Here is an 18687-nt window from a genome sequence, read left to right as displayed (position 1 = left end):
TAAAGATACAGGTTGTTAAATATGGTACATAGTTAAATGTCGAATTTGACATGAAATGGGCGCGCGTAAATCAAACTTTCGTGTAATTCATGCATTATGCATTGATGCCAATTAAATAATTTGCTCGAAAATGTGACTTTTACGCAAGTTAGGATTCGACCAAATATATGTTCTGTTTTGGTGGCACCACACTTTCGTAACAACAAATAGAAAGATCAAAAGATCAACAAGAAAATCACCTAAAATGAAAATAGGCCAATACTAATAATAATAATAATAATAATATACTAGATATTACTCTCAACAAAATAAGTATGGTGGACAAATACATCTACAAATGTCCGTTCATCACGGGAGAGGTGTAATCAGGAATTTGCAGACCAACGAACTTGAAATTAGCGATTGAGCTTCATGCATGCCTTGTCTGAGGGGAGATGACATCCATCAGCCAGTGTTACAACATAGGGTTCGTGGTATAATACTGAAAACGGTCTCTGTTCAGTTTCTTCTCTTTCATCCTCCTGTTTTGAAACCAGATTTTAACTTGGCGGTCGGTGAGATTGAGCATCCTCGAAAGTTGAAGACGTTTCTCCTTGTTGATGTAAACACTGAAAAAGAACTCCCTCTCCAATTCTCTGATTTGGTATTTGGTGTATGGACATCTCTTCTTACGGGTTCTCTGTCCACCTGAAAGGAAGAGTTGCAATTCAGATAGAAAGATCAAACAGGGAGCTGCTTTCGTTCTGGGAAAAATACATAAATGGTGTCAAAGGGGTTATAAACAAGGGTCTAAATAGACTGACAACAAGTTGAGGCTTTTGTAAAAAAAAAAAATCATAAAAACTAAAACTGAAAGCCTTGAATTAAGGTTGAAACTGGATAAATGTTTTTGGCCATGTTTTGCTTTTAATAAGCATGAAATCCCAACATTTCTATGCATATTTAGGGTACATTATGCAACATAATCATGACATTTCTTGGAGTTCAGTATATGGAAATGACGGGTGGGTGGTAAAAAGCAATAGCCCTAATAATAACACCTCTGGACAACATCAAACACCTCACAAAAGGAACATCATTACAAAAACGCAGTGGTTAACGCTTTCTAGTGCTGTGTATACTAGCCTAATGTATTCTACGGTGTATGCTGTGCTTTCTACACATTTTCTATGTAATGTGTATGTTTTTATAGATTTTATGGATCCCAGGACTCTCTGGAAAACAGTGCCCACTGTGCAAAAACTGGTTGAATCAACGTTGTTTCCACGTCATTTCAACAACAAAAAAATCTATATGATGACGTTGAATCAACGTGGAAAAACTGATTGGATTTGCAAAAAGTCATCACCGTAAGGGAATTCTTTTTCACCCAACTTCTAACCCAAATCCAATGACATGGTGAATTGTTTTGTTGCTTTCATGTTGAATTCACGTTAGTTGACAACTCAACCAAATGTAAATCAAAACTAGACGTTGAACTGACGTCTGTGCACAGTGGGTGGCAATTGTTACTGAGTGGACCATCCTCCTGGCTAAAAATATTAAAGAATCAATTAAATCAATTACATTTTTTAAATTATTTACTTTATCACCTTATACTATATCACTAAGATTATATTAATATAATAACAATATACCATTCAGGTTATAGGGGGAACCATCCAGCACATATTCAATACGTCCCTGGGTTATAATGTATAAAAATATAATTTTGCAATAAATCTATCAATTCATTAAGTTCTCGTTGCAGTCGTTTGATACGTTATGAAAAGTAAGCCAAGCTATGCGTCTATAAACTAGAACAACTAATAGGCCTACAAAGAATGCTCGAATATTTTAGAATGGGAAATTCTCTGTCTTTCACGGCCAATTTCAGTTCCAAGCACGTGATCTTGTCGTTTATAACAAAGTTTTTGTTGGGGTAGATCTACAGCCCCACAATAAACCTTATGCGCTTATAAAACAGCATATAAACGCCTTAACAGCAGCGCGTTAGATTGCAAACTTTCTCACAGAACTGGTGCACGTCGTCTTTATACTCACGGCTGGCGCTATATTTCTCCTCATTGTTGCCGGAAGAAGATACGGGGCTGCAGCTCACCTCGCCCGGCGGTCCCTCCTCTGTATCCCGGCACTTGTCGGAACCGGTCACCGGAACTGTAGGTTGTTTGGTGACAGTTCTGTCCACGGAGTGTTCGCTTGTTGGTGTGGTGTCTGCGCTCCCTTGAGCAGTATCGAAAAACTGATCAAATGCTTGCGGTAACACTCCATTCCTACTCACACTGCCCTGGAGACTTGATGTAGGATTGGAGCTGCTGGAGTGATAGACATCACTGGAGTTATTTCTCGTGAATATTTCCCCCAAGGTGGTCGAGCTTGATAGACAGTCCCTATGCACCGTGTCCTCAGTGGGGTAGCAGTGTGACATACCGCCCCTATGGTGGTGCCATTTACTGGAGCTACCAATGCCATGATAGTCCCTGAAAGCTACCTCTCTGACAGACGGAAGCTGTGGCAGAGTTGAGGATGGGTAGGAATATGTCAAGGGACAAGAAGACTGACTATGGTGGGACAAAAAAGGAGGGAGGCTTGAGAAGTCTGTTCCCGAGACGTAATAGGTGCAGCTGCCGGGCAAATACATATTAGACCCAACTGGGACCCGCTCATCAAAATCCATAATGATTCGATCTTGCGTAGCCTGTAGCCTACTCTAATAGTCTACCAACCCTCCCTTCGCATCGTTCCTATGTGCTGCTAGGCTCCAGTCACTTTGAAGCAGATCCGTTGAGCAACAAATTGTAAGACGTGAAGCTGACGTGCAGTTTGTTCTCCATCCATTCCTCAGAGCGCCAGTCATGTGACCAGGGGCAGAACTGGACAGAGACGTTAGTTCAACTGATGCGTTGCAATGAGTGAATGCGTTTCTTAATTAAAGTGTGTCATATGAAATAATTTTCCAAATGTATAAGTAACCATACCAAATAATGTATTGGTATGGTTTGAAACACCTTTGAGGTCACGGTAAATCAAGGCCTTGTTGCAGCATGTGCGAATAACCTTTGTTATTAACGACAATCCTGGGGTTAATACTTTTGAATATGATTTTCATGTGTTATATTCTCTTTATCTCTGGAACATACCTTGGTCAATATGGCGCATATGCTGTTGTATGGACGCATAAAGGCATTGTAAAGTGTATGGGTAAAATACAATTTGTATGAAATATAATTATACCAGAACAACCTATTTTATGGCAAATAGAAGGCTCTGGATCAATCTATTTCCACAACCACTATGCCTTTTCCACTAATGTATTACGCTAGTAGTAATATTAGCCTATAGCATGTGGGCTAAGGCTGCAAGAAGAATACATTTGTATTATACAGAAACCCATCTCAATCTAGCGCTATATCAATATATTTGTACGAATTTCCATTTCTATATATCAATATATTTGTACGAATTTCCATTTCTATATATCAATATATTTGTACGAATTTCCATTTCTATATATCAATATATTTGTACGAATTTCCATTTCTATATATCAATATATTTGTACGAATTTCCATTTCTATATATCAATATATTTGTACGAATTTCCATTTCTATATATCAATATATTTGTACGCATTTCCATTTCTATCAGTATATAAATGGATAGGCTTCAGAATCCAGAATCCGTTTCCGTTTATATTTCCTATAAGACGTACCCGAAGTTAGAATTGTCACTTGTTGACCAAAACAATCTCTCGTGTCTCAATCTCAATCTCTTATGGCTAAATAATTTGGTGCAGGGCCGTAGCATAGCAAGACTAGCGTCAGATTGTAATACTATTGTGGGGCACTCTAAAAATGAATATTGCGTTCAACATTACAGGAAATGGGACATCTATTGGATATTCTAATACACATATTGCCTAAAGTAAAATATGGTTCATAATAAACGAAACTATTGCACCTAGTGAGAGTACGATACCTGAATGGAATGGCAGCATACGCGCGTAATGCATTCTCTTTCCTATCATCTGCATCAGTGGACACGTTTTGCGCTGACATAAGTGTTCTAAAATGCAACAATAGAGTTCAGGGTATATAGCACCAACCAACAAAATCAGCTCGAGTCAGACATGTTTTATTGCACTTTGCAGTTGGCTGTGTAGTTGCCATTGTCAGAACAGACATGTGGGGACTGCTGCGGCCGGCGTGCTCACCAGACGACTAGATGGCATTCATGAAGTTCAATGAAACGAGACTCAAAACAAGGCTCCAGGTGAGTACTTAGGCCTGTGCGTAAAATGGAGACTGTAATGTCTTGGAATTGTTGGAATGCATGTAATTTGTAGGCTACAAAATATTGAATGATCAAATGGTTCGTTAAATAATACAACTTTATGGCAAAAGCCTAATGGTTCTATTCTCTGTGAGCATGACATGAGTCCCTTAGGCTAACTATATATAGGTTAAAAAGCATTTTAAACCATGCTAAAGTATGTCGTTTGTTGTATCCCATTCTTCAGATTGCACAGTCAGTCTCGTTTTGCGTGCTGCAGAACTCAAGTTCGGGGGAGGAAAAGGGTCACCATTTGTGAGAAAGGGGCCACAAACACCCCTGCCCTGTGCCCCGGATGAAGTTCATTCGTTTATTACCGTGACAAATGTCTCAATGGTTAATTCGCGTTAACTGTTTGATAGGCCTATTGCAGGTTTCCCCAAACTCGGTATGAAACGCCTATAAATTCGAATTAAAAGTTGTCAACAAATAAAATAGGATGCTAATCTTTACTTTTGAAAAATAAATGACATGAAAAATATAGCTATTTGATACGAGTTGTTTGTTTTACCTTTTTTGTTCAGCTGTAACATGGCTGATCAACAAATGGGTGGTCACTTTCAAGATGAACACATATACTCCACCAAGCTCATCAACAAGGCTATATGCCAAAGATATTGGTGAATTTCTCAAATGTTGCAGTGATTTGACATGTTTAGCTAAATGATGGTGTTTTGGATGACTTTTCCAATCTAGCCGAATGAAATGAGCCTATACCCATAGCCACGAAGGCTGTTTTTCAAATGGAATGGTCTCGTTAAGAACTCGTCAACATGTGAGAGGCAGGTGTTATAGAACAAGTGTTATGTATCTTACACGCTCCATTGCCATTGACTTTAAATAGAAAACATTTGTACTTTACCACTACTTGGGTGTGAGCCATTTTTCCACTGGCGCGCCCTCATATTTATGCCATTTAGATGTTGTTTTTCTGTATAGGCGCTATAGGCTTTACTGCCTTTAACGAGCATTTCTTCAGGCTGGGGTGAGGGGAGTTTCGCCTACATCTCTACGACACAAGTGCCTTGCACTTGGAAATGTGGAACCTCACAGCTTTATGTCTCTCTATACTGCCTCTTTACAGTAGATGAGATGGGTGGGGGGAACATTACAGCTTTATGTCTGTCTATACTGCCTCTTTACAGTAGATGAGATGGGTGGCGGGAACATTACAACTTTATGTCTCTCTATCCTGCCTCTTTACAGTAGATGAGATGGGTGGGAGGAACATTACAGCTTAATGTCTCTCTATCCTGCCTCTTTACAGTAGATGAGATGGGTGGGAGGAACATTACAACTTTATGTCTCTCTATCCTGCCTCTTTACAGTAGATGAGATGGGTGGGAGGAACATTACAGCTTAATGTCTGTCTATACTGCCTCTTTACAGTAGATGAGATGGGTGGGGGGAACATTACAGCTTAATGTCTCTCTATCCTGCCTCTTTAGAAGAGACGGCTGACAGCAGGAGAAGCATAGCACAGAGGAGGAGAAAATAAACATGATAGACCTAATCTCATAACTAAAGACATCATGATAAAAGAAGACGTACGCCAAGAGATGCTTATATGGAAGCTGTACGGCAAGAGCTGCTTATGGAAACGAAAAGGGAGTAACCGAGTATGCTTTAGTTGGCAGTGCCATAAGAACCCTGGACGCATTGGCTATGTTGTTGCAACAAGCGGAACTCCCATCACCATCCTCCTAAAAGTCTCGGATAGTTTAAGGACATACTTGCAGTCAAGAGTCCTGGAAGCAGGATTTTAAAAGACAGCTTTGTGTGGGACGAACCATTCAACATGTGAACCCCTTAGATATTGTTTACTTGAGTTATAAGGTTATAATCGTCGTAATAATAACGTCATATTTGTAATCACACCATTAACTACCATTCTTTCTTATTATAGACTATCATTATTATTATTACTACAGTTACTATTAGTAAATAGCAGTATAGTTATAGCAGGCATACTTGTTATTTATTACCATAACTAATTATAATGATAATGACTATACACTCTTAGAAAAAAAGGCGGATTCTAGAACTTAAGGGTTCTTCGGCTGTCCCCATAGGAGAACCCTTTAAATAGAACCCGTTTTGGTTCCAGGTAGAACCCCTTTGGGTTCCATGTAGAGTTCTTTCTATAGATGGTTCTTACCTGGAACCAAAAAGGGTTCTCCTATGGGGACAGCCGAAGAACCCTTTTCGAACCCTTTTTTTCTAAGAGAGTATTGTGTAGCATTGCATTTGATCATTTGATCGACTGGGGCCTACTTTGTGTAAAACGTCACATTTTAAAAACGGAAATGTGTCTGGACCCCCGAGCCATTTAATTGCATGGTAAAGCACCGTTAACAGTCATTACAATGCTTATGTTTTGGGGTTGGTGTTGGAAATTGGACAATAACTAATGTGCTGAATATTCTAATTCAATCCATTGAAAGTCCAGACTGTAAAGCAACATGTACTGTACATGTCCAAGACAAGCGTACAGAAGTTTACAACAGTTATTTAAATGAGTATGTATATTTGATTCAATTAAATTGATGTGTACGGACTTGCTCACTTGAATATCAAACTTCAATTGCATGATTTAGAAAAAGATGAATATGAATAGAACAAGAGTATAGCAGGGATGACTTGGAATTCCCATTGCCCCTTTTATTTAAATGATCTTTCTGGTTTTAGAAGATATCTGATGTATTCCATTGACTGTTATATGTATCTCATGCAGGGAATTGAACAGTTCTCTGCTGGTCTACTATAGACCACACCCAAGTGTACACCGGACTGGAATCACTTGAAGTGTTGCAGTCAAATTAGCCTTTGGGTGGCAGCAAAAACAGTACAATCATGAATTGTATCCATTAGTGCACACCGTAGCAAAACGTTTTGCAATTGAAAACCTTTCGCAATGAAAACGGATGTTTTTTATTGGACAAGTTCAGGTTAGCCTCTCCCTTTTCCCAGTTTGTTTTCTTCTCTTTGGTTACCAGTGATAGGACCCAGGATATATATGTAAGACGCTCCAGTCCAGACTTGCACAAATTCCAGCGCCATAATTTCCCTCGACCCCGCACCTATAGTGGGACCTCTCCTTGGTGGGACATACTGAGTAATGTGGGTGTAGCATAAAGGCACAGTTCAGTGATTTTACATATTTACACATTTGTTTCCTTACCTTGAAAGCAGTCTATGTACAAGTGACTGCAATCCACACAACAACAAAAAAACAGTGTGTAGTTGCGTGCGTGATGCGTGCTTAAAAGTCAACATTCAGAAGACCCCCATGATGTAGAATACAAGGACTAATCACGTGGATGTCAACTATATATTACAAAAATGACATGGGATAGGTATAGTAGTTCCAGGAAACAGGTTAAACCGTTAGGAACAACTGTGTCCAGGAGGTGGATCCACTTCTCGTTTAAAAGGGCATGCCCAAATCCTCTCTTAAATGGATTGTTACTCAATGAGTTGGTTTTAATTTATAACATTGAGTTGATTTTTAGGCATTACATTTAAAGCATGCTAAAATGAGTTGGTTTTAATTTATAACATTGAGTTGATTTTTAGGCATTACATTTAAAGCATGCTAAAATGAGTTGGTTTTAATTTATAACATTGAGTTGATTTTTAGGCATTACATTTAAAGCATGCTAAAATGAGTTGGTTTTAATTTATAACATTGAGTTGATTTTTAGGCATTACATTTAAAGCATGCTAAAATGAGTTGGTTTTAATTTATAACATTGAGTTGATTTTTAGGCATTACATTTAAAGCATGCTAAAATGCTTTAAATGTAATGCCTAAAAATTAACTCAATGTTATAAATTAAAACCAACTCATTGAGTAACAATCCATTTAAGAGAGGATTTGGGCATGCCCTTTTAAACGAGAAGTGGATCCACCTCCTGGACACAGTTGTTCCTAACGGTTTAACCTGTTTCCTGGAACTACTATACCTATCCCATGTCATTTTTTTAATATATAGTTGACATCCACGTGATTAGTCCTTGTATTCTACATCATGGGGGTCTTCTGAATGTTGACTTTTAAGCACGCATCACGCACGCAACTACACACTGTTTTTTTTATTTTGCACACACATTTTGATATGTATGTATTACCATAGAGTTGTCTTTGCATTATGACTGTTTATACCATGGCATTGTTGAATACTCCTTTCTGATTGGCTTGAAGGGCATTCTAGAGTGTGCATTATTTCCCTATAATGCACGGTATATTTACACGGTAGAACTGAATGACTATATTTGTACATGTTTTGTTTGAGCTGCTTTTGAAAGCAAAAGTCGAATTGAAAACAATATTGTTGAATTCTATTTTCATAATAGCACACTAGGACTGATTGTTTGGTTAGCTAAACTAGGAAGTCTGTTTGTTTGGTTACCACTGCAACTAACGTTACTGTAGCTATCTAGTTAGCTACATCAGTGGATGTTGAACACATTTATAGCGGCAAACTAACTAATTTCTAGTGGCAAATGTGTTAAATTATAGCCATGGTATAAAAGGGATAATCAACTCGGTGCTCTGTGTTCTCTGGAAAATACTCGCCAGCACGTCGTGTAACACACTTTCCACGTCGTTCATTATTTCCATAGAAGCATAGCCCCTCGTTGATTATCCCTTATATAATGTATAGTTTGTATTTAGTTATTGTGATGTTGTCATGTGATGTTTTGCCTGATGAAGACCCTGTTCTGTGGAGACGCGTCCTCCTGTAGCCTGTCGATCTGCTCCTACCATACAGTATAAGGTATGTTTGTAAATAGTTCACAAAAGTGTTAATTGCACGATACAGGCCTGCTTGTCATTTTATGAGTATAATTTCACGCCAGTCGGTATAGCTTAAGTTGGAACGTTTGATTTGACCTTCTTCGTTTCAGTCATAGTTAGTATATATAATAACTGTAAAAAAATATATTTATATTGCCCATGTTTTGATTTTAGGTATAGTCTATTGATTAAAGATATAATCTCTCATATTTAACTATTTATTTACTTATATATTTGTTTTTCTGGTCATTTTATCCATAGAACAGCTATACCCTTTTTCTGCTGAATTGATATGAAGTTTTATATAGTCTATCCACACTAATTCCCTTCGCATTTCCGAGAATGTCCAGTTTTCATAGCATTACATTGAAAGTTGTTATAGGCTGAACGGAGATAGGACATATTGAGTAGAATTTTAACGATTGAGCATTTGATCATATATCCACAATAGTGTCTGCCTTCCTTTATTAAAAGTGATTCAAAAAACAACGGGCGCATCTAAAAACCGTACATTTCTATATAGACCCAGGTTGGAGATTCATTAACGAGTCTGTAACAAAACGTAATCAGATTACTAAATATCATGCACGCATTATTGACACATTTAAATCAGTGCATTAGTTCCTATTTGGAGAAAAAAAATACCCACAAGGCAATAGTACCTATAGGTTTCCACGACTGCAGTACATATTTAAAGTTCTCAATTGAGAAGACAAAAAAAAGTGGATTTCCCTTTGGAATGTGTTTCACTCTGTTTTCTAACACATAAATTGACAATTTCGCTATTATTGCCATATTAAGGAAAAACATATACATATTACGTACATCAAGGTAAGCCTTTACATTTCCTATAGTACTCAATATTAAATCGTTTCCATTCGGCAACATTTCTCACATGAAGAAATCTTGGATAAGGTATCAATCCATGTTTTTCACCTGCATGAGTTAGGCAATGGTCGGAGCCATATATCAATATATACTGAACAAAAATAGAAACACAACATGCAATCATTTTAACGATTTTACTGAATTACAGTTACAGTTACAGTCTAAGGCACTGCATCTCAGTACTAGAGGCGTCACCTGGTTCGAATCCAGGCTGTATCACAACCGGCCGTTATTGGGAGTCCCATAGGGCAGCGCACAATTGGCCCAGCGTCGTCCGGGTTTGGCCGGTGTAGGCCGTCATTGTAAATAAGAATTTGTTCTTATTAACTGACCTGCCTAGTTAAATAAAACATAAATAATAATAAGGAAATCAGTCAACTGAAATACATTCATTAGGCCCCAATCTATGGATTTCACATGACCGCCATGGGTGGGCCTGGGAGGGCATAGGCCTACACACTGGGAAGCCAGGCCCAGCCAATCAGAATGAGTTTTTCCCCACAAAGGGGAATTATTACAGACACAAAAACTCCCCAGTTTCATCAGATGTTCGGGTGGCTGGTCTAAGACGATGAAAACGCCTCGTGTGGAGGTCTGCAGTGACACATGGTCTGCAGTCGTGAGACCAGTTGGACATACTGCCAAATTCTCTAAAATGATGGAGGTGATTTATGGTAGAGAAATTAACATTCAATTCTCTGTCAAGAGTTCTGGTGGACATTCCTGCAGTAAGCATGTCAATTGCAAGCTCTGTCAAAACTTGAGACATCTGTGGCATTGTGTTGTGTGACAAAACTGCATATTTTAGAGTGGCCTTTTATTGTCCCCAGCACAAGTTGCACCTGTGTAATGAGCATGCTGTAAAATCAGCGTCTTGATATGCCACACCTGTCAGGATGCATAATCTTGGCAAAGGAGAAATGCTCACTAACAGGGATGTAAACAAATTGGTGAAAAACATTTGAGAGATATAAGCTTTTTGTGTGTATGGAACATTTCTGAGATATTTTATTTCAGCTCATGAAACATGGGACCAACACTACATGTTGCGTTTACATTTTCGTTCAGTTTGACCATGGTTAGGCCTACACCTGAACTCATCAAATGCAATGACGCAGATCCGGCAGCAGATGGCAACATTGTCATCTCATCATTATCAGTAAGGCATTTCTCATACAATAGCCTAATGGTATTATAAGGGCTCAATGTTGCAAGCCTCTACAACATTAAAATTACAAAATGGAAAGCTGTTTGACTCGTTTTATCAACGCTAATCATAGGTCTAATCGGCTTGTAGCCTACCGAAATTCAAGAAATTAAATAAAAAAGTTAATAAAATGTCTCCGACAAACATTATTGCAAAATAAATGCTCATTACTAGTCTGAATTTTAATTTGTCTGAGAAAAAATATGAACAACGTAGTAATGGGGTTTCCCCAACTTTTATTGGGAAGAGCTTATTGGCTATATGTTTGCAGTCAAAAACAGAGGAAACTTTAATGCAACTGTTCATTAATTGCAATCAGATGTATTTACATTTGTTATGATAGAAAACGAAATATAGCATTTTCAAACAATGATGACGGCGCAGATAATTGTTGCGTAAAACAGAGTTAAGATGATTATTACTGTATGGGAAAAAAGACGTAGCCAGCTCAGACAGAATAAAAAAATCTAATCGTTTATAATAAACTGAATATTGACAGAATGCATAATGTAAATGTAAAGCAATGTACTAATTAATAGCTCAATCATTATGTGATGAGAAATGTTTCAGCTTCTAAAATTATATTCGTAGGCATAAACGATTTGCGGGTTGCGCGCTATAGCGCTCTCACCAACATTTCAATATCAATCAATTCAGGGAATGTATTCTCAAATTCAACAAATAATCTCAAACCCTCAATATCAATGCTGCACAATTTTTTGGAATCATTAATCCTTACTCTGATGGAGCTAAAATGGAATTGTCCCACACAGATTAGAGTTTCTACGTTTCCAATTACAGAAGGTTATGTTATTCTGAGTAGAGATTTCATATTTTAGGCTATGAGTTATTTAGCGTATTGGGAACAGTTTGTAGAAAATTATAAAAGCTATATGTCCGTCGAATAGAGTATGAGACAGAATATATAAACAACGAGGAAGTTATTTCCCAATTTCCTTCAAACACAGGACATCGAATGGTTTCAATTAATTACGACAAAAAAAAAAAAAAAAAGCCAAGTGGACCTCCAAAAACAGAGCCAACCCATGGCGGGCGAGAAGGAGACGCCTTATATTGTGTAATAAATTATAATATAGTTCATTTTCATTGAACAACCTTCAAGTCTCTTCTTTTTCTGTCTTTTTGTTTCAATAGTTCCATATACAGCTAACTGGGACTCTTAAATTTGTTGACAACCTTCTTCTCTTTTACTCGCCTGTTCTGAAACCAGATAGTCACTTGTCGCTCTGTCAGGTTTGACTGATCAGATATCCTTCGTCGTTTGTCCTTTGTGATAAACTTATTGGCGGCATACTCCCTCTCCAGTTCTTTCAGCTGTACCTTGGTGTATGGCACGCGCTTCTTCCTCCCACGTCGAATAGAGCTGCCATCCCCTCCTGATACAGTGTCTGTGTGAAGAACATAAACACATGCTTAATTAACCTAGAACCATCTGGAAAATTGCTAAAACCGTAGTATAGTTTCTAATAGCGATGGGATCTGTCGTATCTATCCACAATTCACATTACGGTGACAAGATGGATGACGGTTTCTTCTAACGAATTATTAATATGCAAATTGTAAAAGGAAAAACAACGCAGGGCGAATGATGGTGTTTCTGCTTTTGATAAACTGAGGTATGTAATGTTGAAATATGCATGAGCTTGTGAAAACATTTAAGAATGTATAGCCTTAAGTCCATACCTTGAATGGACGATTTCCATAGATGGTTTGACTGTGGCTGGTCCTTAGCGCAGTAAACCGGACCATTCCATCCGTTGGTGATAGCCCATGGCTGATAAGGCTCCACTGGCAGAAGAGGCTCATGCCTGGGCTCGGTGGGTCCGCTGAGGGTGGGTACAACTGGGACGTCCAGATAGCTGGAGACAGGTTGGTAAGGGTTGGAGGAGTAGCCTTGGTAGAAAGCGAATTCCTTCGCCCTGGACCCTGGGAACTCCTCTCCTGAAACGGATGTGTCCATGTATTTGTCCCCATAGGCAGAGGAGGGTTGCGCGCAGGACTTGACGCTGCTGTGTGACATCCTACACGGGTAGTAGCTGCTGCCAAAATATCCATAAGGCAAGGACGCATTTGATGAACTTTGGGCTGCGGAACAGGGGCTGCATTGTTTGACAGCTTCGCCCATGCCAGATACTGGCACATCGCTCGACGTGTAGGTAGTGCTTGGAGCCAGGGACGTCGGATGCGCCAACAAATTCCTGCACTGATTTGCTGCAAAATTGCCTCCTGTGAACCCCTCCATATTTTTATTTATCTCATCCAAACCGTTATCATACAGAAACATGACTGGGTCAATCCAGCGCGAATGGAGAAGTAATGACGCTGTCATAGCATGCCCTACATCGAGACAACCAGCTCTTTTTAAAAAATCCCCACGACTGAAAAAAGAGATACGGAATCTAGGAGAGTAACCGATAGTCACGCGCCTGTGTGGACCTAAAGATCGCAAGGTTATTGGGCAAACCCAGGCACGTGATATGCAAAGGAGCTGATTAACGTCTAGACTGCAGATAATACAGCTCCATGCCCAAAATGTTTATACTCTAAAACAATATAGCATTTAGGAGGAAAAAGACTACATGTTTTAAACAAGATGATCAGTTTCGAGATATCACACAGATAACCTACACTCCATATAGTTGTTATTCATTAATCTATTGGAATCTGTCTGATGTCATTCTTGGTTTATAGCCTAGCATTTTGCTGAGGAAACATCACATGGATGGAGACTGACATTTAAATCCTTTTTGTCAAAATGCTGATAAAAACAGTAGAATGGAGATGCGGTGGACGCAGATTTATGTATGCAGCCATTACGCATTTCAATTTATCAACAGTTATATATATGGCCAAGGCAGTTTGTATGAAATATGGGTTGATACAAATGTAATTAATTAATTAATATTCTTTTAAAATGTTATTACATCGTGTGAGTATGGCAAATCATTTAAACTACCTTCTAATTGACCAGAAGGCGCTGAGCCTGGAAACAACTTGCTGTAAATAGCCTGGAAACAACATGCTGTTAGATACGGTTTTTATCCCCCATTTTATTATATACACGAAGTAGCATACATTTTGTTTTGAGCTAATAGGAAAATATCAAGGAAGGTGAAACTACATTAAAATGCTTTGGTGGAGAAATATCAGTCATTCAAACGGTAAAGGAAATCAAGAATAGTCTGTGCGTAAAACTCACTGAAATGTAAACCATGCATGCCACGGCAATATTCTGAAACACACTGCTATTCTAGCTGCTGTTCGGTCTCTTATAGGCTTTATAACCTACCGACAGAACGCAGCTAGCACACTATTTGGCAGCGAGCTCTTTTACACATGGGTTAGACTGCTGGAGGCCAAGGACAAGGTCAAGTTGAAAGTTAGTTGCAGTCCGTCTAGCCAGAGATGTTGTTGTCATCCAACCACTGACCGTATGGCTTGATTTCCTCCAGGAGTCCTTCAGGAGAGGTGAGAAAACAAACAACTACATTGTTGGATAAACCCCTTGCTGATCTTTTGTCGATGTTTATGGAAACATCGACAAAAGGGGGGGGGGGGGTGTATGTATTAATTTGTCCATGTGAGCTTTTGGCAAAGTAGTGAGGAAATTATGTAATTGCAGAAACATGCTGAACATAAAAATGTAAGGGCATCCGACCGGTTTTCGTGTTTACCGACATGGCATTTATCCAGGGGTAATATCACCTGGGGAAAGACATAGGCCTGGCCAACTAGGAACTAAACCCATTCCATTCGCATTTCAGACGTGTAAAACATTACCAGACAATAGGAAACTGTGGTTTCAAAGAGAGGTTCAACTGCACCATATTTTCAGCTCATTAAGAATGAGAGAAACATTCTGCTCTCCCATGATTTGTTACGCATGTGGTAAGAGGCTATCTCAGTTAGGCTACAGGCTACTAGAGGAACCAATTGAGCTAATCAATTCGAATCAATGACAAAGTAGCTGTTTGTGAAATTGCATTCTACTTGTGCACAAATATAAAATGTGAAAATTCGGCCTAGAAGAAAAAGAAAAACGGAGCTAGACTATATCTTATTTTAAGTTAGAATGAGCAAAAGACTATAGGTTACAACACTGCCACTGGCTTTGTCTGTGAGAGAGAACGAACACATTGTACTGCATTTCTTCCATTAGACGTAGTTGCGTGGAATATTTGAATAACAATATATTCGACATTTTACAAGGAAGAACACCAATACAATAGGCCGAGAAGGTGCCTTTTATGGTTAAGGTATTTGCAGGAGAAAATTAGCATTTGGTTGTGACACCGCACCAAAATGGCTTAACCTGTGTTCTTCATAGCTATTCAACTGCCCACGTTTTCCCGGATACACCGTTCCCAATATATATAGCCTGTCCCTATATGTTTGAGGACACAAAGTATACAATTGTGCATATCTATTGAAATCTGTTTCAACGGTTTCGGTCGATGCTGTTACCGAGTTATTTTGGAGGGGATGAGGGATATGCCTATGCTTTAAGCATACTGCTATACTATACTGAAGTGTTTCATTCCAAACCTTGGGCGTATTGTCACCCAACCGAGTGGGCAGGAAATATCACAGCCTGCTAAATGGCTGCTAAATTCACAGTCAGAACTCCTTCCCTTCTCTTCGAATGGAGCCGAGTTCAATGAGGCTGGGCTGTCATGTTAAACCATATGTTAGGCCTATGTTATTTACGCCTATGTTCATGCGGCTATGAGAGAATTCAATGGTCGCAGTAGAGACATTAGCGGCCCTACCGCAGACATCGAAAAAGCGTCATGTAGCTAGTCATAAATAAAGCAATGACGCGATGCTACTACCAACATCGAACATGGCCAGACCCCCAGTGCAGTGGTGGAGTGGGCCGGTGTGGGAAAGGAGGCGATCTAGCCTATACTCCTATCTGCCATGATGGTCACACACTCAGGCTCTTCTTAGACAAATAATGGCTTGCGGTGCCATAGCCACACATTGGCTCTGGGCGGTGAATTTCGCGGTCAACAATATCGTTAGCTTTTCTATGGGAGACCATTTAGAGGAGATGTTAATACGCCATGTCGAGGCACCATATCGTTTCTTATTTGGTAAGCTACTTTAATAAACTGGTAACATCAGCGTGGACATATATCGCACACAGTAGAAAGAGGCGATACATTGGACCTATAGCTTTAACAAATCATATCTGGGTTATTGTGTAAAGGCGTTCATCACAAGGCGGATAGATCAAGAGGAGATCGTAATCGAGGGTCAAGTAATTTTCAAAGACGCGTTTGACCCGCTGAAATATGAAAAAGGGTCCATAACGTCATAATCGAGTGCGGTAGGCTATTTAACTTGATAGAAATTCGAGAGAAAATCAAGGATGTGCAAGTATCTACTACCACATAGCTACAACCCAAAATCTATGTGTTCGCGTGTGTAGTGCGTGTGTTATCCTGTGTGTGTGCGCGTCTCTTCAGTAGGGCTTCATAGGTGTATTTTTCGCAAAACAAAACACATAGGCTCACATGATGGTAGAAGTAAATTAAGACCTTTTAATAATTAAAATGGGCAATCTATTGTTGGGAAAAATATGATATATTTTGAAGACTTTGAATACTTTAGGAATAATAGTAGTAGCCTTGCACGAGCTTTGGCTTGTGCGAGACGGAACTGATCATAGAACTGCTCATCTCCTGTTTCTGTACCGCGAGACAGCTTGTTCAAGTACACTCCCTGGACAGGATGCTAGTCTATCCCAGGGCCTTACTCCCGAATCCATCTCCTTAACGCTGAGTGCCAAGCAGAGACCCATTGGGTCCCATTTTTACAGTCTTTGGTATGACTCGGCCCGGGATCGAACTCCCAACCTGTCAATCTCAGGGCCGACACTAACCACAAGGCCACTGAGGAATAAATAGGCCCATTAGAAAATAGGCCTAATACTAGAAATACTGTTTCGCGAATGATATAGACCTTAACAACAACGCCGAATCAGTATACCTAATTTTATGCATAGTTATTCGAATGTCGTTTTTTTTTTTCAAATAAATTGATGGTCTATTTAAGAACTTAGTTCAGAATGTGACTAAAACGTGTAGCTCAGTGGCCGGTGTAGATGGTAATGTACACATTTTGTTCAATCCAATAAACCGGTTTGAACTGCATTTCTTAAATATGATTGTATTGTTTATTATTTGGCTGTGGCTCATTAAGGATTTCGCTTAATTGCAGCAACGCACTATTTAGATGTTAATTGGCCTATAGCCGACTAGCTATAGACAAGTCTGAGTATGACCCTTCAGAAGTTATAGAAATAACATGTTCGTTAAGGGTACATTTTGAAATAGAAACATTTCAGAAATACTAGGCTATACAACCTTTTACAAAAATATTTTTAGTTAAAAGCCCAACACAAATGTGAATATCAAACAGCGACGTTCTATGCCAATTGAATAAATACAATTATTAAACTAATAACACAACTACTAACTTAACATCATTATTAAACCATTAATCATAATTATTATTATATTTGACGTCCAAATTGACATTCATGTTGAAGTAGCGGTAATAGAACAAAAACAATCAGCGAATGACGCGTCCTGTCTGATGAGCGTTGCGGAATGAATTGAATATAAACAATACAGACTTCTGCTTACTGACTAGTGTGTGTAGCTCGTTCGATAATACAAATACAACGACGTGAAGATACACCTTAAGCCGCGTGCCAATTTATAGGAGAGATATTGAGATTATATATTCCTCAGAATATTGTTTTATTCCATTGAACGAAATCTCTAGAAAGGAAGGTTATATCACAATATAATCCTTTAGCCTATTTCGTTTTTAAAAAGACTGGCTCACCTGCTTAGTTTATAAATAGCGTATGTAATATACTGTAATTTTCAATGAGTGGACAGCCATTATTGAACCCTGCTAGTCAGAATTTGTGCTGGCATGGGATTTAATTCACTAATAGCAACACACATAAAATAGTGTTGAATTATTTGTGGAGACAAACCTGGTAAATAATGACCTTGATGCCTAACACTTAGGAGCAAAATCCTTACATTTCCCTAAAAGTCAGTCGCTTCCATAACCTCTGTATGAAAGTAGAATTTGAACAAAAAAAACACAAACTTCGTAATATATTGTGCACGTGGAACAGAATAGAGTTCCTTATTTACTTCTGGCAGTGGAGTTGGCTGCTGGTCGGTAGACTACAACCTACAGAGGTGGAAGAGGTGTCAGTGGAGTTGACTGCTGGTCGGTAGACTACAACCTACAGAGGTGGAAGAGGTGTCAGTGGAGTTGACTGCTGGTCGGTAGACTACAACCTACAGAGGTGGAAGAGGTGTCAGTGGAGTTGGCTGCTGGTCGGTAGACTACAACCTACAGAGGTGGAAGAGGTGTCAGTGGAGTTGGCTGCTGGTCGGTAGACTA

General features: G+C 39.0%; 2 protein-coding genes across 2 annotated transcripts; both read right to left on the bottom strand.

Moving 5' to 3' along the window:
* Positions 1-381: 381 nt before the first annotated feature.
* On the bottom strand, positions 382-2806 carry LOC120040300 (homeobox protein Hox-A11b-like). Its single transcript, XM_038985498.1, has 2 exons — positions 2044-2806; positions 382-687 (listed from the first exon to the last, which is right to left on the bottom strand). Exons 1-2 carry the CDS (start codon positions 2675-2677, stop codon positions 455-457), a joined length of 867 nt encoding a protein of 288 aa, XP_038841426.1. The 5' UTR covers positions 2678-2806; the 3' UTR covers positions 382-454.
* A 9456-nt stretch (positions 2807-12262) lies between these two features.
* On the bottom strand, positions 12263-13727 carry LOC120040298 (homeobox protein Hox-A13b-like). The gene is made up of 2 exons (XM_038985496.1): positions 12934-13727; positions 12263-12638 (listed from the first exon to the last, which is right to left on the bottom strand). Exons 1-2 carry the CDS (start codon positions 13577-13579, stop codon positions 12397-12399), a joined length of 888 nt encoding a protein of 295 aa, XP_038841424.1. The 5' UTR covers positions 13580-13727; the 3' UTR covers positions 12263-12396.
* Between the last annotated feature and the right edge of the window lie 4960 nt (positions 13728-18687).

The sequence above is a fragment of the Salvelinus namaycush genome, unplaced genomic scaffold (assembly GCF_016432855.1).
Source record: "Salvelinus namaycush isolate Seneca unplaced genomic scaffold, SaNama_1.0 Scaffold34, whole genome shotgun sequence".
Classification (NCBI taxonomy): Eukaryota; Metazoa; Chordata; class Actinopteri; order Salmoniformes; family Salmonidae; genus Salvelinus; species Salvelinus namaycush.
The sequence above is the reverse complement of the archived record's forward strand: the minus strand, read 5'-3'. Positions and strand labels throughout refer to the sequence as shown.